General features: G+C 40.5%; 1 protein-coding gene across 1 annotated transcript; it reads right to left on the bottom strand.

The window, feature by feature from the left end:
- Positions 1–194: 194 nt before the first annotated feature.
- Positions 195–14,991, bottom strand: ankha (ANKH inorganic pyrophosphate transport regulator a). Its single transcript, XM_038297871.1, has 12 exons — positions 14,506–14,991; positions 12,549–12,765; positions 12,320–12,438; positions 12,094–12,177; positions 11,356–11,526; positions 11,121–11,255; positions 10,465–10,557; positions 10,282–10,374; positions 5,452–5,581; positions 5,243–5,366; positions 5,013–5,112; positions 195–448 (listed from the first exon to the last, which is right to left on the bottom strand). Exons 1-12 carry the CDS (start codon positions 14,599–14,601, stop codon positions 317–319), a joined length of 1,494 nt encoding a protein of 497 aa, XP_038153799.1. The 5' UTR covers positions 14,602–14,991; the 3' UTR covers positions 195–316.
- Between the last annotated feature and the right edge of the window lie 1,973 nt (positions 14,992–16,964).

The raw sequence follows: 16,964 nt of genomic DNA, 5'->3' as shown, positions 1-16,964 counted from the left end.
TTTTTTTTGGCAACTCCACAACCATTCGGCTCGTTGTTCCCGCTGCTAAAGAGGAGGAGGTCTCCTGTGTCGGTTTCCCTTGTTTACCGGTAAAAATGTGAGGAAGAGTACACACCCAGCTAACAGGATAGGCTAACTAAAGACAGTATTTACAGCAATGGACTGGAGCTGCATGGCTTTCTTTACAGTGTGCGTTTTTTTTAAAGTGTGCAGGTCCAGACATGGAAGTCTGCAACCAGACCCTTTTCTAGTCTACAGCTCAATGCCGAGCTGTCCGTCTTCAAAGTTCAAGGTCCTCTTCCTGTGCTGCAGGAGCTCACTCCTGCTCCGCGTCCTCTTCCTCCTGAAGTTCTTCGATGGCGTCCATCTGGTTAGGGGAGCTCACTTGGCTCATGGGAGCGGAGTCGTCAGCCTCCACCACTAGCTCGTTGGACATCTCGCTATTCCTCTGAGAACAGAAAAAAAAAAGCAATGAGAAATATTTTCTAAGAGGTCAAAGAAATAGTGACAAGAAAAGAAAGCAGCTGCACAGCAGATAAGCTTTAAAATACAGCAGCTAAATAAATATGGCACAAGGATACAATAAATCAGAACGTGCTGAACCCTTAGTTTCACTGTAAATCTTTGAGAAATGAAGAAATTGCTGCAATCACATTTTCTCCGACCTTGTAAAATACTGCTGAACACTTGAGGTGAAGTTTGTGTGTCAGTGAACATTTTGTAAAAGAAGGATAGCTTGTTTTGGAAATTAGCTTGATGACACACCCTTAATAAAAAAAAAAACCCTGCAGCTAGAACCGACCGTTTACAATAAAACAAAAAAATATGACATATCGTATTAATCCCTGAATACAACCTGGTTCTATTTGGTTTTATGTGCTATAAAAATTAAAGGCTAAATCATAATTTTATACACAGGAGGACATTTGATGCCAACTATGAGGTAAAACCAAAAGGAAAAAACAAATCTCTATATAAAACCAATATTTATTAGCCACAATTATTTCTCTACCTGAAGCTGGTCTATTCATGCCAAAACAGAAGAATTGAATTTGTCCTTTTCTAGCTTTAGGATGAAGCGATAACTGACATAACAGAAAGTCACAGTTGATACAGATTTTTCTTCCCACAGAAAACATCCGTTGAGGTCTGCAGCTATACCTGAGAATTACTTTTGTGTTTTTTAATCACCACAATGATTTAGCCACAATAAAGGAGCCCATCAATGACTGACCTCTCTTAAGAGAGAACGTCTTCTGATTAGTCCGCCAAATTTAGGTAGGATCACTTTCTTCATTTTCAAATATTGGTGTTTTTTTGGGAGTTTATTGCTTCATAAAAGAAAAGCGCACACACATCAGACCATCTATCTGTGAATTTTCTTTGAACATTTTTCACCAACATCAATTTTCCTAATATGTTTACTGGCAGCGCAGCAGCTCTCTGTGGGATTTACTGTAGACACAGATGAGTCTAATGGGCAAAGCTGCTTGTAAAGCAACAGTGACTCTGCACTTCCCCAGTCTGGCTAACGTCTGCCTCTATCTACACACATACACAAAACAAAAAAGAAAATGGATGAGTTGCTTTTAAACTATGAAAACAAAACCTCTGTATGTCTACCACCCTGTTTCACCAAAACCTGGCTAAGGAAGCACACCACAGATGACGCACAGATGCCAGGCTTCCTGCTGTTGGGCAGACTGCAGCCTGTAGCTTTCACTGAAAAAGTTAGAGTTGACATCTGCTTTGATTTAAAGGTCGTTGTGCTACAGACAAACTGGATCAGTTTGACAGCTTTACAAGATGCTCTTCAACGGGACACATCTGGTACTTTCTTATCACCATCTTCCGCATCTCATTCCAAAATATAGGCAGAAGTTAAACACTTCTAAGCCTGTAGTCAGGACTGATGGGAGGAGGACACATGAGTCAAAGCAGAGGCTAGAGGCCTGCTTTGATTGCACAGGTTGGAGTGTTTTTTGAAGCTCCATCCAATGAATTAAATGAACTTGTTATAACTGGGACTTCTAACATAAATAGTGAGGATGTGTCTGTGTAGCCTAAGACCCTTCATACAAACAACAACAAAAAAGCATTTACATTTGAGGCTGCATGGTTCCTGGCTGTATAGGCAAGCCAGGAACAATCTGGCCAAGGAGAAAAAGGGCCGCTGTTCTGTCAGATGAGCATACCCACAGTCAATACGCATGGCAAGATGTTAGATTTGCGTTTATCCCTTTAGTTTTGTACAACAAAATTGGCTTTAAACTACCTCAAGGGGGTCCCTTTATCCCTTTAGTCGCACAAAAAACATTTTAAGGTCAGATCACCACACACTTCAATATACCACCAAAAAGTAATAAAGTATTTTTTTTCTAGATGACTAACGCCCGTTGAGGTAGTTTAAAGTCTATTTAAAAGTCTAAAGGTATAAGCGGGGATAAACTAAAGAGATAAATGGGTATTGATTATGTGTATGCTGGTCTGACAGGGTATGCCTATCTGACAGAACACCACTAAGCTACAGCTTGAAGCTAAACCACGGCTGCTTGATATCAAAATTAAGAAAATATCACTAAAAAGGGAGAGCAAGCCCAGCCTTTATCTAGTAGACATCTCAACAGCTAGACCCCAGAAAGCAGCCCTTCATTCCTCTAATAAACTCTTTCACATCCCACTCTGCCAAATAAGCTCTGCATGGACCAATACACCCTAATTCCTTGGATCTCTGAGGAGGATAATGCGCAGTTTCAGTATAAGTAGACCAGGAAATCTCCAGGACCTGACAATGTCTCCCCTCATGTCTGGTGCTGTTTGGGGTTCCCTCCTACCTTAAGTCCTCCCGTATTATCCCGATCCCTGATAAATACACCATCAAAGGGCTAAATGCAGACATTTTGCCATAGAATCCTTTGAACAACTTGCGTTGAAACATCTGAAGCAGATTACAGGCCCCCACCTGGACCCCCTCCAGTTTATTACTGGGTAAACAGGTCAGCAGATGCTGCAGTCAACTTCAGACCACATTTAATCCTGCACCACCATAAACACCCAATGGCATAGAACAGGTTCTGTTTGTGGACTTTAGTTTGGCTTTAAACACCATAAACCTGAATATTCTCCACCAGAAACTCGCAGAGAAGACCTCCACCAATAAACAGATCACTATAACCTGGAATAAGTGAGGCTTCTTCATCACATGAACCATAAGCACCACTGTTGGGCTAATATAGGCCACTGCGATAATGATTAGTCAGCATACATACAGAAAGTGTATTGGCTGGTCCAATGGTGTCGTCAGAACCAACTTTAGCTTAACCTGCTCAGAAAGGTGGAGAGGTTGGTGGACCTCAGGAGAACACCCTAAACACTGCCTACCCTCATCATCCTCGACAGCACTGTGTCCCCGGGGGAATACTTATAGGTCCTGGGTAGCATTCACACATAGACATCATTTAAAAGAAGGACCATGTCCTATTGCAACACAGGAAGTAAAGCCTTTCAGAAGAGCTGCTGTAATCTTCTACGGTATTATTCTGTCTGGTTTGTGCAAACTGCATACAGGATGGGTTTAAACCGCAATACAATTGGATTCGTCTGCAGGATCATCAGGGCTGATGTTCCATCCATTACTTGTACAGCAATAGTGTTCGGGATAAATCTCAACAGCTCCCATATATATTATGGCCCCAAAGAGTTTTCAGTCTTACTTTCAGGAGAGCTTAAGAGAAGCAGTTTGCAAAAATGGTAGAATGCAATGGAAGAAAAATTTGGCCTTACAGTTTACAGTTTAAAACCTGCGATGCAAAAATTATAAATCATTCTAGGCTAAGCACTGACAACCCCCCTGCCTTGAGGTTTCCAGCCTTCCTCAGATCTCTGTCTGCTCGTATGATCCGATAGCCTGGCAGAGACACGCTGGAGTCGGGGCTGCTCCTTCAACCATGTTTCAGTAAAACATTTAATACTGCAATCCCAACATTCTGGCTGGACCCTTGCTAGAGCTTGGAGATCTCCTAGATCATCTCACATCTATGATTGATGGAAAAGGTGGCTTGAATTTCCTGTTCCTCTCTCTTCTCCTTTTTCCTTCTCTGCATCATTACTGCCTCCTTTTCAACTCAACTGGTACTTGGTGAAGTATTTCTATTATTGTAGCTTTAGCAAGGTTGACACCTGCTATGGTTATACATAACAAATGTATAAAAAGCAAAAATCCTTCCAGTTGAACAATATTCAACACCAGAGGCAAAAAAACACTGAAAAAAAGAAACTCAACTCTTAAATGTACTATTCCATTACTTAAAAAAAAAATGTAAGAACTTCATTATTTAATTGTATATCTAACTGCTATCTGGGATTGTTAATTAGAGATGAACCGATGCAGGTTTTTCAAGCCGAAGTCGTTACCAATTATTTCGCCATTAAACCGATATGTACTGCCGATATTTCAGGATAAATTCTTGGAGTTTATATTGGTTCTCATTCCACCAGTTAGATGGTAAAAATGACAAATGTAAGTCAAATCAATTTAAATAATGATAATAGAAAAAACATTTCATAACAAATCACAGAAAACATTGATGATGAATAGCAAAAGGAGGGAGTGGCAATGCCTGTTAGCTGCTATACGCACATATCGGTACCAATACAAGAAAATAAAAATGGTAACAGAGGCCAAAAATCTCTTTCATTTCTATTTTTATTTTGCAGGACCTTTAAACTATCCTTCCTTAAACTACTTTATCTAGCTAATCTGACCTCATATATTCAGCAGCAGAATGTTTTTCCTTTTTTTTGTTATGGACACTTGACCATTCTTTCCATCATTTGAATATGATCAACAGTGATAAAAATAAACAACAAGCTTTCCAGTCATACATTTCCTCGTAGTGAAAACAGTTTTGCTCATGTGTGCCTTTATTTTAAAATATGCTAATTAAAACGGCACACTCAGAGTAGGGATGGTAGATGATAACAAAATGTAGAGCAAGTTCTCATGTTCTCACCTGCTGTCTGTAAACATAGCAGGCTGCTATGGCAACCATCGCTGACTCCCCGATGAAACCGGCTAACAGGGACCCGACGCCAAGCGTGGCCCCGTGGACCCTGCAGAACAGAGAATTACTTTAATCCGATGCCTTATCTTATTTCTGTGTATCAGAGTAAAAGTTCCTCATCTTTGGCATCTAGAGCTGACCCTGAGTGGCCTCCTGCACACCGTGTGCCGGTTACCTACCCCATATAAGGCAGCACAACCAGGCTGATGATCAGGACAACGATACGGAGAACCGAACTTGGCGCCAGGACGAAGGTCTTTTTCAGGGTCATAAGCCATCCAGTCAGATGAGCCCGGACAGTCACTGCAAACGAGACAAGGGAGACATTAGCAAACTGAAATAAACCTCCAACAGTTAATGATGAGGAAAGAAATTCAATAGCTCTCACCAGGCAACGGGAAGAAGGAGAAGATCCGCAGCGGCACCACGCAGAGCGCAGCGAAGGTGTACTCCACTCCGATGATGTCCACCAGGATCTTCTCAGACACATGTGGGCTCCAGAACAGCACGAAACAAAGCTAGACGTCAGAACAAACACGAATTATCTGTTGTTCAGCACACTTTATTAGACAACACTGAAGATGAATGTGGGCCTTTGAAGCGCTCACAAAGCAAGTGAGCCGGAAACCAACATTTTGGTTTCCAGAGAGGGCTGTTCGAGCACGTGTCGCATTAGCATCGACCCTCAAAGCAAAGCGATCAGGGCGACAGATGTGAAAGCTATCTGATCTGACATGAATAAAACATTTCTGTGTCAGAAACCCTCAGATGGAACCGCAAACAGTCGCTGTTCATGAAAGAGATCGTTTTACGCAGAAGAATGGCAGCCCAGCTTCAGAGGCAGGACATGGTGTCTCAACAACTGCTGCAGTGAGCATCACATTACCACTGGTGAGCAGATGATTTCTGCAGGTTGGTCAGATGAATATTCATACAGCAGGCAATCCAATTCTTAGACAAAATGCATAAACCAAAAACAACAGAATATCTACACTCTAAGAAGCATTACATTGACAAAAAAAAAAGAAATTCTAATATTAGATTTCATTCTTAATCCCTCACCCGTTTATGAGCCAACTCTGAAGATCAAAAGCCCAAGTGTGATGCTCTTAATACTGATTTAAAGGAGCCAAAAGGTTTTCAGGGCGTTTCAATCAAGAGCAGAGCAGCATAGAAACCAAACGTTGCCTCCGTTTCTTTACTTATGATACAGTGGTGAGAAAAGCAGCTCTTTGCATAAAAAGAGCTACAACAATGCAAGAATGAAATAGTGTTTACACAGGTGCAATACATTCAATAATCAAAAGGCTAATTTATTTCAGCAGTTTGTGTTATGCATATTTATTAGGCAACAGTTCAATATCTCCTTTGATTATTTCTATAATTATGGCTTTCAGCTATGAAACCATCTATTTCAGTTTCTCAGATAACAACATAGGATCAATAAAAGGATTTTTAATACAGAAATATCAACATGTTAAAAAGTATTAGCAGGAACTGCACTGTATTGGTCGGGGATCCTTTTGCATGAATTGCTTCATAAATGCAGCATGGCATGGAGGCTGTTATTTAATTAACAGCCATCAGGTCGTCTGTATTATTGGCTCTGGTGTCTCCCAGCTTCCTCTTGATAAAACTCCTTAGGTACCACAAAGATTAACACAGGAGTCGGTGTTATGTAATATTTAAATATGCAGAACATTGAAATTTATTATAATTAGCTATAACGTGAAATAATCAAAGCTGGAAAGTGTAGGAGAGGTTGATCGATACATTGGTTGGCCGATATTTTTGGTTGAGAATGTGAGTTTTTTTTTTCTTGTATCAGAATTGGCCAATACATGCATGCATGTTTCATTAGTGCATTCAGCAGCCGTGCTTTATATTGGCTCTCCTTCCATTGGCTTTCATTTTTAATGTTTAATTTGTTAATGAATATTTTGTTTGTTTTTTTAACTGAGGTCTGTGAAAAATGTGTTCTCGATGTGACATTTTTATCACGTAATTAGAGGAAGAAAAAGCAGAATCCATTGAAAGAATTGTCCCCGGCACTTATTGGGGATTAGTTAGACTGATCAAAAGAGTGAACATTACTTTTATCAGCCCTAAAAACCCTAACTGTGTAGAATAAATGGGTACAATCAATGTGCATATTTTACTGAATGTATTTTCAGGTTAATATTCTGTGGGGAAAAAAATGGCTGCTAAATAACCCAGTGTTTCCTCCATCCAGCATGTTTTAGGTGTTTTCCTGCAGCCACACACCAGACTTTAATGAATTGTTGATTAAAAGACTTCTGCAGTGCTTGATGGCAGCTTAGGAAGCAATACTACAATTTCAATCAGGTGTGTTACACCAGAGGCCCATGCAGGAGAGAGGACCCTGTAAACTGTGCGTCTTCTTCACGGCACTGAAAATATGAGACACTGAAAGGACATGAGTCGACAGTGGAAACTCTGGAGGAGAGAATGCTTAAAGTCCGTCCAAAAATGTCTCCCCAAGGCTGTCTGAAAAAACATTTTCTGTTGCCCGGCTGCCAGTTAGAGCTCCATGTGAGTTGAAGAGTTGAGGCTTGTGGAAATATTTAAAGATGGTCTGACATTGTTTTTGATCTCCTGAACCAAAACATGGCAAGAGATTACCTGCTAATGACGTAGCTTAGCCTCACCTCACCAGCTATGATTATTTTACCCTGATACAGTCACACCAGACTGAGTCAACTGCGGCATCTCCTGAACAAGCTGAGACATCCTAAACAGGCAGTTCTCATGAGTTACACCTTCCATGCTGTTCTCCTCCCCTGTCGGATACACTCCTTCTCTGCAGTACTTATTTTTTTCCTGGAATACCTCACATGAATCTACTGTCACTGCAAGTTTAGACATGAGGGGATCATGTTGATCTAGGCAGTATGTGCACATGCCCTCATGTCGTTGTTTACAGCTTTAAGGTTCCACATCTGGCGTGCCACTCTCCTCCTCCTCCTTTTAAAAGTTTAAACCACTGCCAACGATTTCCTGTTGTTCATTTGCATGCTATTAAAGGGACAAGAAGAGGCCCTGAGGTGCAATGGTTATCATGGCTGCAAAAACTGAACAGAGACTTTTTTAGGTGGGATTAAAGTTTAAATCTGCAGGTCTGCAATCCAAGAACACAGAAAAGACAATTAAAAAGAACATTTTGCAAATTGTCTGTTTCACTCAAGTTCTCCATCTATGAATATAAATGCACTGCAGGAAGGTGAAAAAATATTAATAATCTAGTCCCTGAGTTTGTTTTCCACCAAGCACATCAAAAGGAGACTAGAAAGAAGAATTTCCAACATGTTTCTGCATAGCACCTAACTGGTTATATGAGTCGTAAGAATATATGCTGCCAGTCGACTCGCACACCAAAACAACTGTAAACCTGACAAACATCAGGGCTAGAGTATGAGGAAACGACTCCACCAGTTAGAAAGTTGTTCCTTTGCTTACATCCAATAAAATCACTGTGAGACTCAACAACAATCCCTGAGGCCCACTGTGGCCATCCAGTTAAAGGGAGTCTGATGGTATTTTTAAGACCACATGAAGACGCATTGCTCTACTTGATGGAGAGCTTGAAAAGAAAAACTCTTACCCCTGTCAGGCTACATGTACAAGTCCCAAGTCTGCAACTTTAAACATGTAAAGAGGTTAAAAGTTAAAGAACTCCTAAAAGCTGCCAAAACATGCTTTTCTGTTTACAGTATGTGTCGCCTTCACATTCTGAGATGCTTTCGATTTTTTTAAACCGGTCGACATTTGAGCCTGCAGGGCAGGGTGTAGAAATGTTTTTAACATACTGACTAACATCTGAATAAGCTTTTAGTAACATTGTGGATCGTGTTTTAATCAGAAATCACCAACATGCTCAAAGACAACAGCAGAAGCACCTTTAGTCGTTTAGATTAACCTTTAAAAAACGGGTCCAACTGCTAATGTATTTTAAAGCTTTGGGAGTATTTACTAGGGGGATTTAAACCTGATGAATATCCTGCTCTCCAAGTAGCTTGGGTTGTTTTTGACACATTTTTCATCAAATGCATCAGATTTTCTTTCCCCATTAGGACAGCAGGATGCGGTTTGTGTCGATACTGAAATTGTATAATGCAGTTTTTCATCAGTACTCTCCTTCATTCCCATTATCCCGAATGTCCCAAACCCACTTCCTGACTGGTCAGTAGCTCTGCTGAACAACTGAGAGGCAGAAAATAGCAGTAAAGCTCCATCTAAATGACCAAAGAATCTAAATAATACAAAGTTTCAATTAGGGCTGCAACTAACGATTATTTTGCACATCAATTAATCTGTTGACTTTTTTTTTTTTTTATTAATTGATTAATCATAAGACAGTCAAAGTTTCCTTAGAGAGGCTTTCTACTAAATGAATGCAGGTGAACTAAAACTTTTCCACTTGAGGAGTTCTGGATAAAGCACATTGACAGACGAAAACATTTTCTTTTTATCTTAAATGCAAAATGTTTATATATATATATATTTTTTTTTTACAATTTTGATACAATTAGAGCCCTATGGGGGTTGGTCTGACAGCTAAAAGAATATTTTACAGTCTCTATACTACAGTAAACAATTAATCAATAACTAAATTAGTTGACTATTACGTCAATAATCAATTGATCTGATTAATTATTTCATTAGTTTTAATGAATACAATGCATATGAGACTCCGTGAAACAACTGCAGCGCTGCACTGTAATAAAAAAAAAAATTTAAAAATAAAAATGAAGTTAAGGTAATATTAATAACTTTAGTTTGGCGGAGAACATTAGAGAACAAAGGAAACACAGCAGACAGGTCAGAGGAAACTGAAAGAGCAGCTGCATGTTATAAAACCACATCTCAAACTTTGAATATCTCAGAATGCTCTGTTAATTGCATTATCCTGAAAGCCTTAAGCAGAGAAGCAGCCAAGAGGCCTGAGGTAACGCTGGAAGAGCTGCAGAGATCTAAAGGAGATCCGAGATGTGGGAGAAAGTGCTGTGGTAAAATGAGATTCAATGTACCGAACTAAAACACGGTGGTGGCAGCATCATGCTGGGGCACAAATTTTTGTTTTCATTTGTAATATATACATTTATTTATTTATTTTAAATTTTTTTTGCAATATGGAATAAAGGGGGTGTAAAGTTTTAAAGGGTGTGAAAACTTTTCCCTATTGAAAGAAACCTCTTACCGTGAGCGACAGGGCCAAACAGCAGAAGGTAAACTTTTTAATGTGCGTCTTGTTCACCGGGCTGCCGGCGTTCATCTTGTTGCTTGGATTGTTCTGCAGGAAAGAGGGCACATCGTCACATAGGCTCTTATCTTCCCTTAATGTATACATAACCCAGTGTAAACATTGTAGAGACTGGTTTACCTTGTCAAAGGCAGGGTAAACTGCTCTAAGCTCGGTTAACCAGCCGTAGGGCATGTGACCTACAGGGTATGTGGCTGTGAGCACGGCCACGGCCTGCAATGACAAACACAGGAAAGGTAGAAGTCATTCGCGCGCCGCCGCTTTAAATCTAAAAATACCGCCCGGCTAAATCCATCCCGGGAGCCTAACAACAGCCAGCCTGAGCAGCATGTGTGCCTCTCACTTTCCCCACAAGTTTTCAGGGATTTATCTCTGGACGGCGGCCTTGAAGCTCACTGTTTTGTCGCTGGCAACAATAGGCAGGAACAGCAGAGCCACGCAGGAATGTTCTGGAGCAGAGTAATCATGCCCTGAGTTTCCCATCTATGCTGTGAATCACCCAAACCGCTGGCAGCCTGTGTTGTCAGTCAGCTCGTTGTGGTAAACAGCTTTGTCTTGCCTCTAGTAGCTGTGCTGTTCATATGAGCCAGAAAGCTCCAGACGGAGTTTCTCTAAGCTGTGAAAATTGGTCGGCTGGATCCAAACCCAGCCGTAAAACGAATGTTTACAGTTTTGAAGGGACTCAGTGGCAGCTTTACTGATAAAAATCTATCTTAAAGTTGGAACAGAAACACAAAGAGGCGCAGGTTTGACTATAAGATGTAAATGGGACGCACCTTCGTGGCATCTTCGGACCCCTTGAGGTCTCGGGACACAAAGAGATTGACGATGGGTCGACTGATGCGCTGCGTGGCCAGGATGAGGGCCAGAGGCCACCAGAAGCTCAGCATCTTTTTGATTGTAGAGTCACCCTGCAGAGAGGAAAATATATCATTTAAAAGAAAGATCTTTAACCTGATTTTGATCCTTCACATCAGGTATAAACTGCATTGGAAGAGAGAGAGAGGGTACCCCAACGTCGAGCCCGCTGGACTCTGGGATGATGTCATGAATGTTGCAGTAGTAGCCGATACCGACGATGCTGAAGCGGACCATAGCACCCATGTAGAGTGAAAGGATCGGAATGAGCAGCGGCTCCACACATTCCAAGTTACTGTGCAGGAAAATAGCCACGAACACAATCTGCAGGATGCAAGACGACATTAAAAAGACAGGAGGCACAAATTTAACATTAAAAAAAAAAACACACATTTTTTGAAGTAATATTCCTGGCTAAGCACTTAATAGTGGAGGACTTTCTTGAATTTTTGAAAAGACCAACCCTCTCCAAGCATATCAGCAGAATGATGGACAATTAGGAGGACCACTTATTTTGAGGATCCACCCGGAAAAAGAACATCCTCCACTATACCTTTAAATATCAGAGAAGAACATCCAGCCAATCAGATTGAGTCGTCCTACAGTAAGCTGACTGATAAGAGCTCCAGGATAGATTAGTGAGGATAAGTAAAGGAAACGTTGATCTATTGCAGCTGATATCATCAACACAGCTTTTAATAGCATCGTTTCATGATTTCCTGTTATTGTGCAGCTTAAAATACAGAAGGATGGATGGAGCGTTAGGTTAACAGGATAGGGTATTAGATCAGGAATTATCTTTTTTTTCCATGTTTTCAGTCCTGGTAAAAATCCCAAATTTAATTAGATTTTTTTAATAAAATGAAAAAAAAATCCAAAGCTACTCATTACCTGAGCCACAACATCAGAGATGGAGGCAGAGCCCACAATGACGCTGTATTTGTGCTTAAGGAGGATGCCTGCATGGATCCATGCCTGGAGGCCAAAACAGGTGGACAGAAAGGTTATTTTCAGATGTCAAAAAAGAACATTTCTATTAAAGTGACTAACATGACAGAGGATAAAAACCTTTCTAGGTCATGTGTGGCTTAATCCTGCGTTTTTCTGAAACACTCACCATTGCATCCAGCAAAGGGAATGCAGCGAGGTATAAGAACGCCTTTCTTGTCTTTTTCCCAACAGGTTCATCCACATGGTGGAGTTTATTGATAATGTAATATCCCAAATCTGTGTAAGCTGAAGGGGAAAAAAATGGGATAGAAACGATATATTAGCAGAATAAAAATCTCCTATTCCAAATTTTCCCAGAGGAATAAAGCTGTCAACAGAACAGAATAAATGTGCACCTATCAAGATGTGGAGGGTGAAAGCGATGACTCCGGCTATCAGCATGCAGAGCACAGCCTTCCTCCGGTCGCGCCTGCTGTTAACAAACACCAAGCCCACGTTCTTGAAGTCGCTCATGGGACCAGTGAAGAACTTCATCAGGGAGTAAGCCAAGCCATAGCTGGCCAGCATCTCCACCGTGTCCTCCTTGACGGTGGCTATGCCCCTGTTGAGAGCCTGGATGTTACAGCGCGGGAAGGGAGGAGAGCACAGAGATAAGGACAGATAAGTTCATCTCTGAAACAGACAGCAGCTTCTTCTAGAGAACCTTCTGAGTGTAATCCCACCCTAAACTCTCAGCTTGGCAGATTACAACAACTACTTCCAGTGTTTTCTATATGCATTTTATGTTGCAGCTCATGTAAAGATGACGATACATGGAGGTCCTGAGGCTCTGGGTAACTCTAGAGGAGTTCAACAGCTAAGGTGGGGGATTTGTTGACAAATCTAGCCTTAAAAAAAAAGCTTTAAGAAGTTTTGCTAGTATAAAAAATATATACCGGTATATATATTTTTTTTTTTATTTGATGAGACCAAAACAGAAGATCAGTGCATATGGTAAGTTGCTTGGTAAATTAACACATAAACGCTGAACACATGGTACCCATTGTGAATCATGGTGGCAGTGGCATCATGCTATGGGACTTTTTATGGTGAAGCTGATCAGACATGAGTAAATCCATAGAGAAATCATGTTATAGGTTACAACAGATGAAAGAAAATAAAGAAACATCTTCCCTAAACAGAGCTAAAATGGAATGGTTTCAATTTAAAGCAAATCCCTGTGGTGGAACAAACTCCAATCCAGAAATTGTGAGGAGAAGTAAAAAAAATAAAATAATGCTCACCTATTTTGCAAAAAAGAATGGGCACAAGCTGAAGCTAGTGGAGACAAACCCAGGTTATATAATAATAATAATTGAACTTAATTGATCTCTGCATTTAACCCATCCCCTTGGGGGGCAGTGGGCTGCCATCGTGCGGCGCCTGGGGAGCAGTGTGGGGTTAAAGGTCTTTGCTGAGAGACTCCCATCTACACAGTATTACATGAGCTAAACACAAACAGACATTTATTTGTAAACTATTCTGGAATCCAACAGCTTAAAGACACCGTCCCCACTATAAAACACGGGGGTGACACCATCATGCTGTGGGGGAATAATCCATTTATATCTCTCCTCTAAACAATGCACCGTAAATCCCAATAAAGCACATCAAGGATGCATCGTTAAGGCTAAAACTATGCAGAAACGTGAAGGAGTGGATCATCTGAAGAGTCTTGGTGTGAGTTATGGTTATCTCACAGCAGAAGGCAACTTCTAACAGCCCTGCAAACAACTGGTTATCTGGATGCACAGTAAGAAGGGCAGATTATACCTTCAGCTCCTTAAAAACACTTTAACTTTAACTGTAGCAGCAGCTCCAACAGCTGCCCCCCATTTTCCCCTCTTCCCTGTTGTGTGTGCTATTTATACCATCCCCACAGAAGCATTACATAAGCATAATCCTGACATCTCCAAGCCTCAGTCTGCTCTAAACCATCAGATAAACTCTGAGGCAGGAAATATGATCATCACAGACCTTAATCTGTGTTCTTAAAAAAACCACAGATGACTCAAGATACATAAACAGATAGAGGGAGGTTATCCTGAGAGAACTGGGGAAAAACCCAGCAACATTTAACAAAAGCAGTGAAATCTATAAAAATGAAGAAAAATAAAAAGAAACAAGTTTTTTTTTTTTTGTGAAATACTGGCAGCTGTGAGGCTGCTGGCTAGGCTAACTGCAGACATATATAAACAGAAATGTCTGCTAAAATAAGCACGGCTGGAAATATCTAAGGATCCGGGGGTTGGAGGGTTTGTTATCCAAATGAAAGCCGAAAACAAGGAAGCGCGCGCGGGGGAGAGGAGTTACCTGTTCCCCGAGGTCGATGGCAACATTGGTGATAGCCAGAGGCACCAAGAAGCGGAGGAGAGGCCAGTAAGCACTGAGGGATGGGAACTCCACCATAGTACAAGCAGCCGGGAGGACAGAGCAGCGAGCATCTGCCTCTGCCTTGGTTGGTGAGGAGGGGGCGAAAAAAATCAAAGAATCTGAGAGGAAGTCCGCTAAAAACGGGTGTTTTTAGGAGGAGGTAGCGGCAGCGGCGCCGCTGCTGCTGCGGCTGAGATCCGAAGGTCAATGAGGACCTGAGAGAGGCGCATCTTCCTTCAAAATCATCTTGGAGCGGAGGGGGGAGGAGGAAAGGGAGGAGGGGGGACCCGCAAGGTGTTTCTGTGGATATGAGGAGGTAAAAACAAAGGCTGGATAAGTTGGTTCAGTAGCTCCGCTCCTCCTCATCGGTCACCAGCCTCCTAGAAGACAGGAACCCGCTGCGGTCTGACCAGCCGCAGGTGGGCCTGGCATCACGGTGACATCAGCACGCAGAGACAGACAGACAGAGAGCAACAGCTTAGGTCCTATAGAACAGGCCCAAACGTTCATTTCTAATGCAGGCAATAGAAAAAAAAGCAAACTCTGCCTTTTAGCCAGGATTACTCTCATTAAACGAGTCAGCTTTATGCCGCTAGATATGATGTTTTTAGTTAAAAACGGATAGTACTTTGATCCCATGAACATAAAGTTACCTTTTACCTACAGTCTGAGGTTTTGTTTTAAGGATAAACAGCAGATCTCACGTCTAAAATGAGTGAATGTTTGCCAAATACTGACACCTGGTGGACAGTAAAGGTAGAACATTAGATAGATGATGATGACGATACAGTAGATAGATAGATAGATAGATAGATAGATAGATAGATAGATAGATAGATAGATAGATAGATAGATAGATAGATAGATAGATAGATAGATAGATAGATAGATAGATAGATAGATAGATAGATAGATAGAGTGATACCCATATTCTCCAACATATACTACTTTCCACAGTGTTTTTCGAGTTCCTCGAGAGCAAAAGAAAATGCTAATCATAAAAAGGAGGAATTTGTTCTTTTAAATTGTGCAATATGTCTAAAACTGATAAATAGGCAAAGTAAAGACTTAGAGATGCTAAAGTGGCCCAATATAAAATGTTTTGGGATTTTTACTGGTGCAATAAATGTATAAATATGTTCCCGGTGGCCAAGAGGGGGCCAGTGTGTTTTTATGGGGGGCCAGAAAAGCATGAAACAAAAAACAGGGCAAGGGATTCAAATACACTTCTGCATGAAGTGAAATTTCTATGCAATTAGGTTTAATTAAAATTCTATTTCTTATGAGGTCAATATACATTCATAATTTAGGAATTTTACATATTTTTGACTTAATTTAAGTTAAAATTACAGTTGTCTATAAAATCTGAATTAAAACTCAAGAAAAACTGATAAATTCAGCCCTTAAAATTAGAGCAATTCGTTTTGAAAAAAATATTTAGCAGAGGAAAACTGGGATCCTATCGCAATACCACTGAAGCTATCACCTTAGTTTTAAAATAATTAGTAACACAGAATTTGTAAAGAAAAAAAATGAAATAGATCCAAAAGACCTATCAGTAACCATGTCAGTTCCAGCGCATATCATCATTAGAATTTCTTTTAAGTTTTATGGCTTCAGTACAGGGGCCATAACAGGGGCCAAGACATGATCTACAGGGGCAATGGCCCCAGTTGGCCCCTATCTAGAACTGCCCATGCATGGCTGTTTGAGTGGTTATCTTTGTTTGTTTTTTCAGCTTTTTAGGAAGTCAACCAGAGCTGTAGGGCTCCACTTTGTCTCTAAAGCATCCAATAAAGACAGGTTTTAGTTTCTCCTCTCATATAATTTCTTGCTGTTGTATGATTGCAGGGGGATTCATTTCTGTTTGCCATGATCTTACCTCCATGGTGGACATTGCATCTTAAATATATGTTCCACACTGGATTATACTTTGTTTATTAAATGATTTGTGTTCTGTAATTTGTAGCCATAAATTGCAAGGATAAATGTTTTATTTATACCTACCAGGTGTAAATTTCAGAGAACTTGATTACTTAAAGTTTTACTTGTATATTTTTTTTGAAAGAAAAAAAAAAGTAAAAAAAAAAAAACAAAAACAAAAAACATGATAAATAAAACTGGTGGTCCAGAAATGTTAAATCTCTTTTTTTTTGCTTACAAAGTATTTATTTTGAGGGGGAAAAAATGTGAGGCTTTAATGTAGGCGTTAAAGGTCACTTTTGAACGTGGGAATACTTCATGACAAAACCAAAAAAACAGCCAAAACAAATCTTAAGAGAAGGTGCGATTGCCAGTCATGTGTATAAGGTTCAATTATGGTCAACAACAGCCAAGCTGTTTTTCTTTGTTTCTGGATTGTTTTTGTTTTCTTTTATTACCAGATTCCTGAGTTCCTT

The sequence above is a fragment of the Cyprinodon tularosa genome, unplaced genomic scaffold, assembly GCF_016077235.1.
Source record: "Cyprinodon tularosa strain WSP-4 unplaced genomic scaffold, ASM1607723v1 ctg4, whole genome shotgun sequence".
Lineage (NCBI taxonomy): Eukaryota > Metazoa > Chordata > Actinopteri > Cyprinodontiformes > Cyprinodontidae > Cyprinodon > Cyprinodon tularosa.
The sequence above is the reverse complement of the archived record's forward strand: the minus strand, read 5'-3'. Positions and strand labels throughout refer to the sequence as shown.

Bases quoted from the DNA above. Each gene is read 5' to 3' on its own strand.
- ankha (XM_038297871.1), bottom strand. From the start codon at position 14,601: ATGGTGGAGTTCCCATCCCTCAGTGCTTACTGGCCTCTCCTCCGCTTC. The intron at 10,558-11,120 runs GTGCGTCCCATT...TTGTCATTGCAG, and splicing joins GGTCCGAAGATGCCACGAAG to GCCGTGGCCGTGCTCACAGC. The intron at 5,367-5,451 runs GTGAGAGCTATT...TCTCGTTTGCAG, and splicing joins CTCCTTCTTCCCGTTGCCTG to TGACTGTCCGGGCTCATCTG.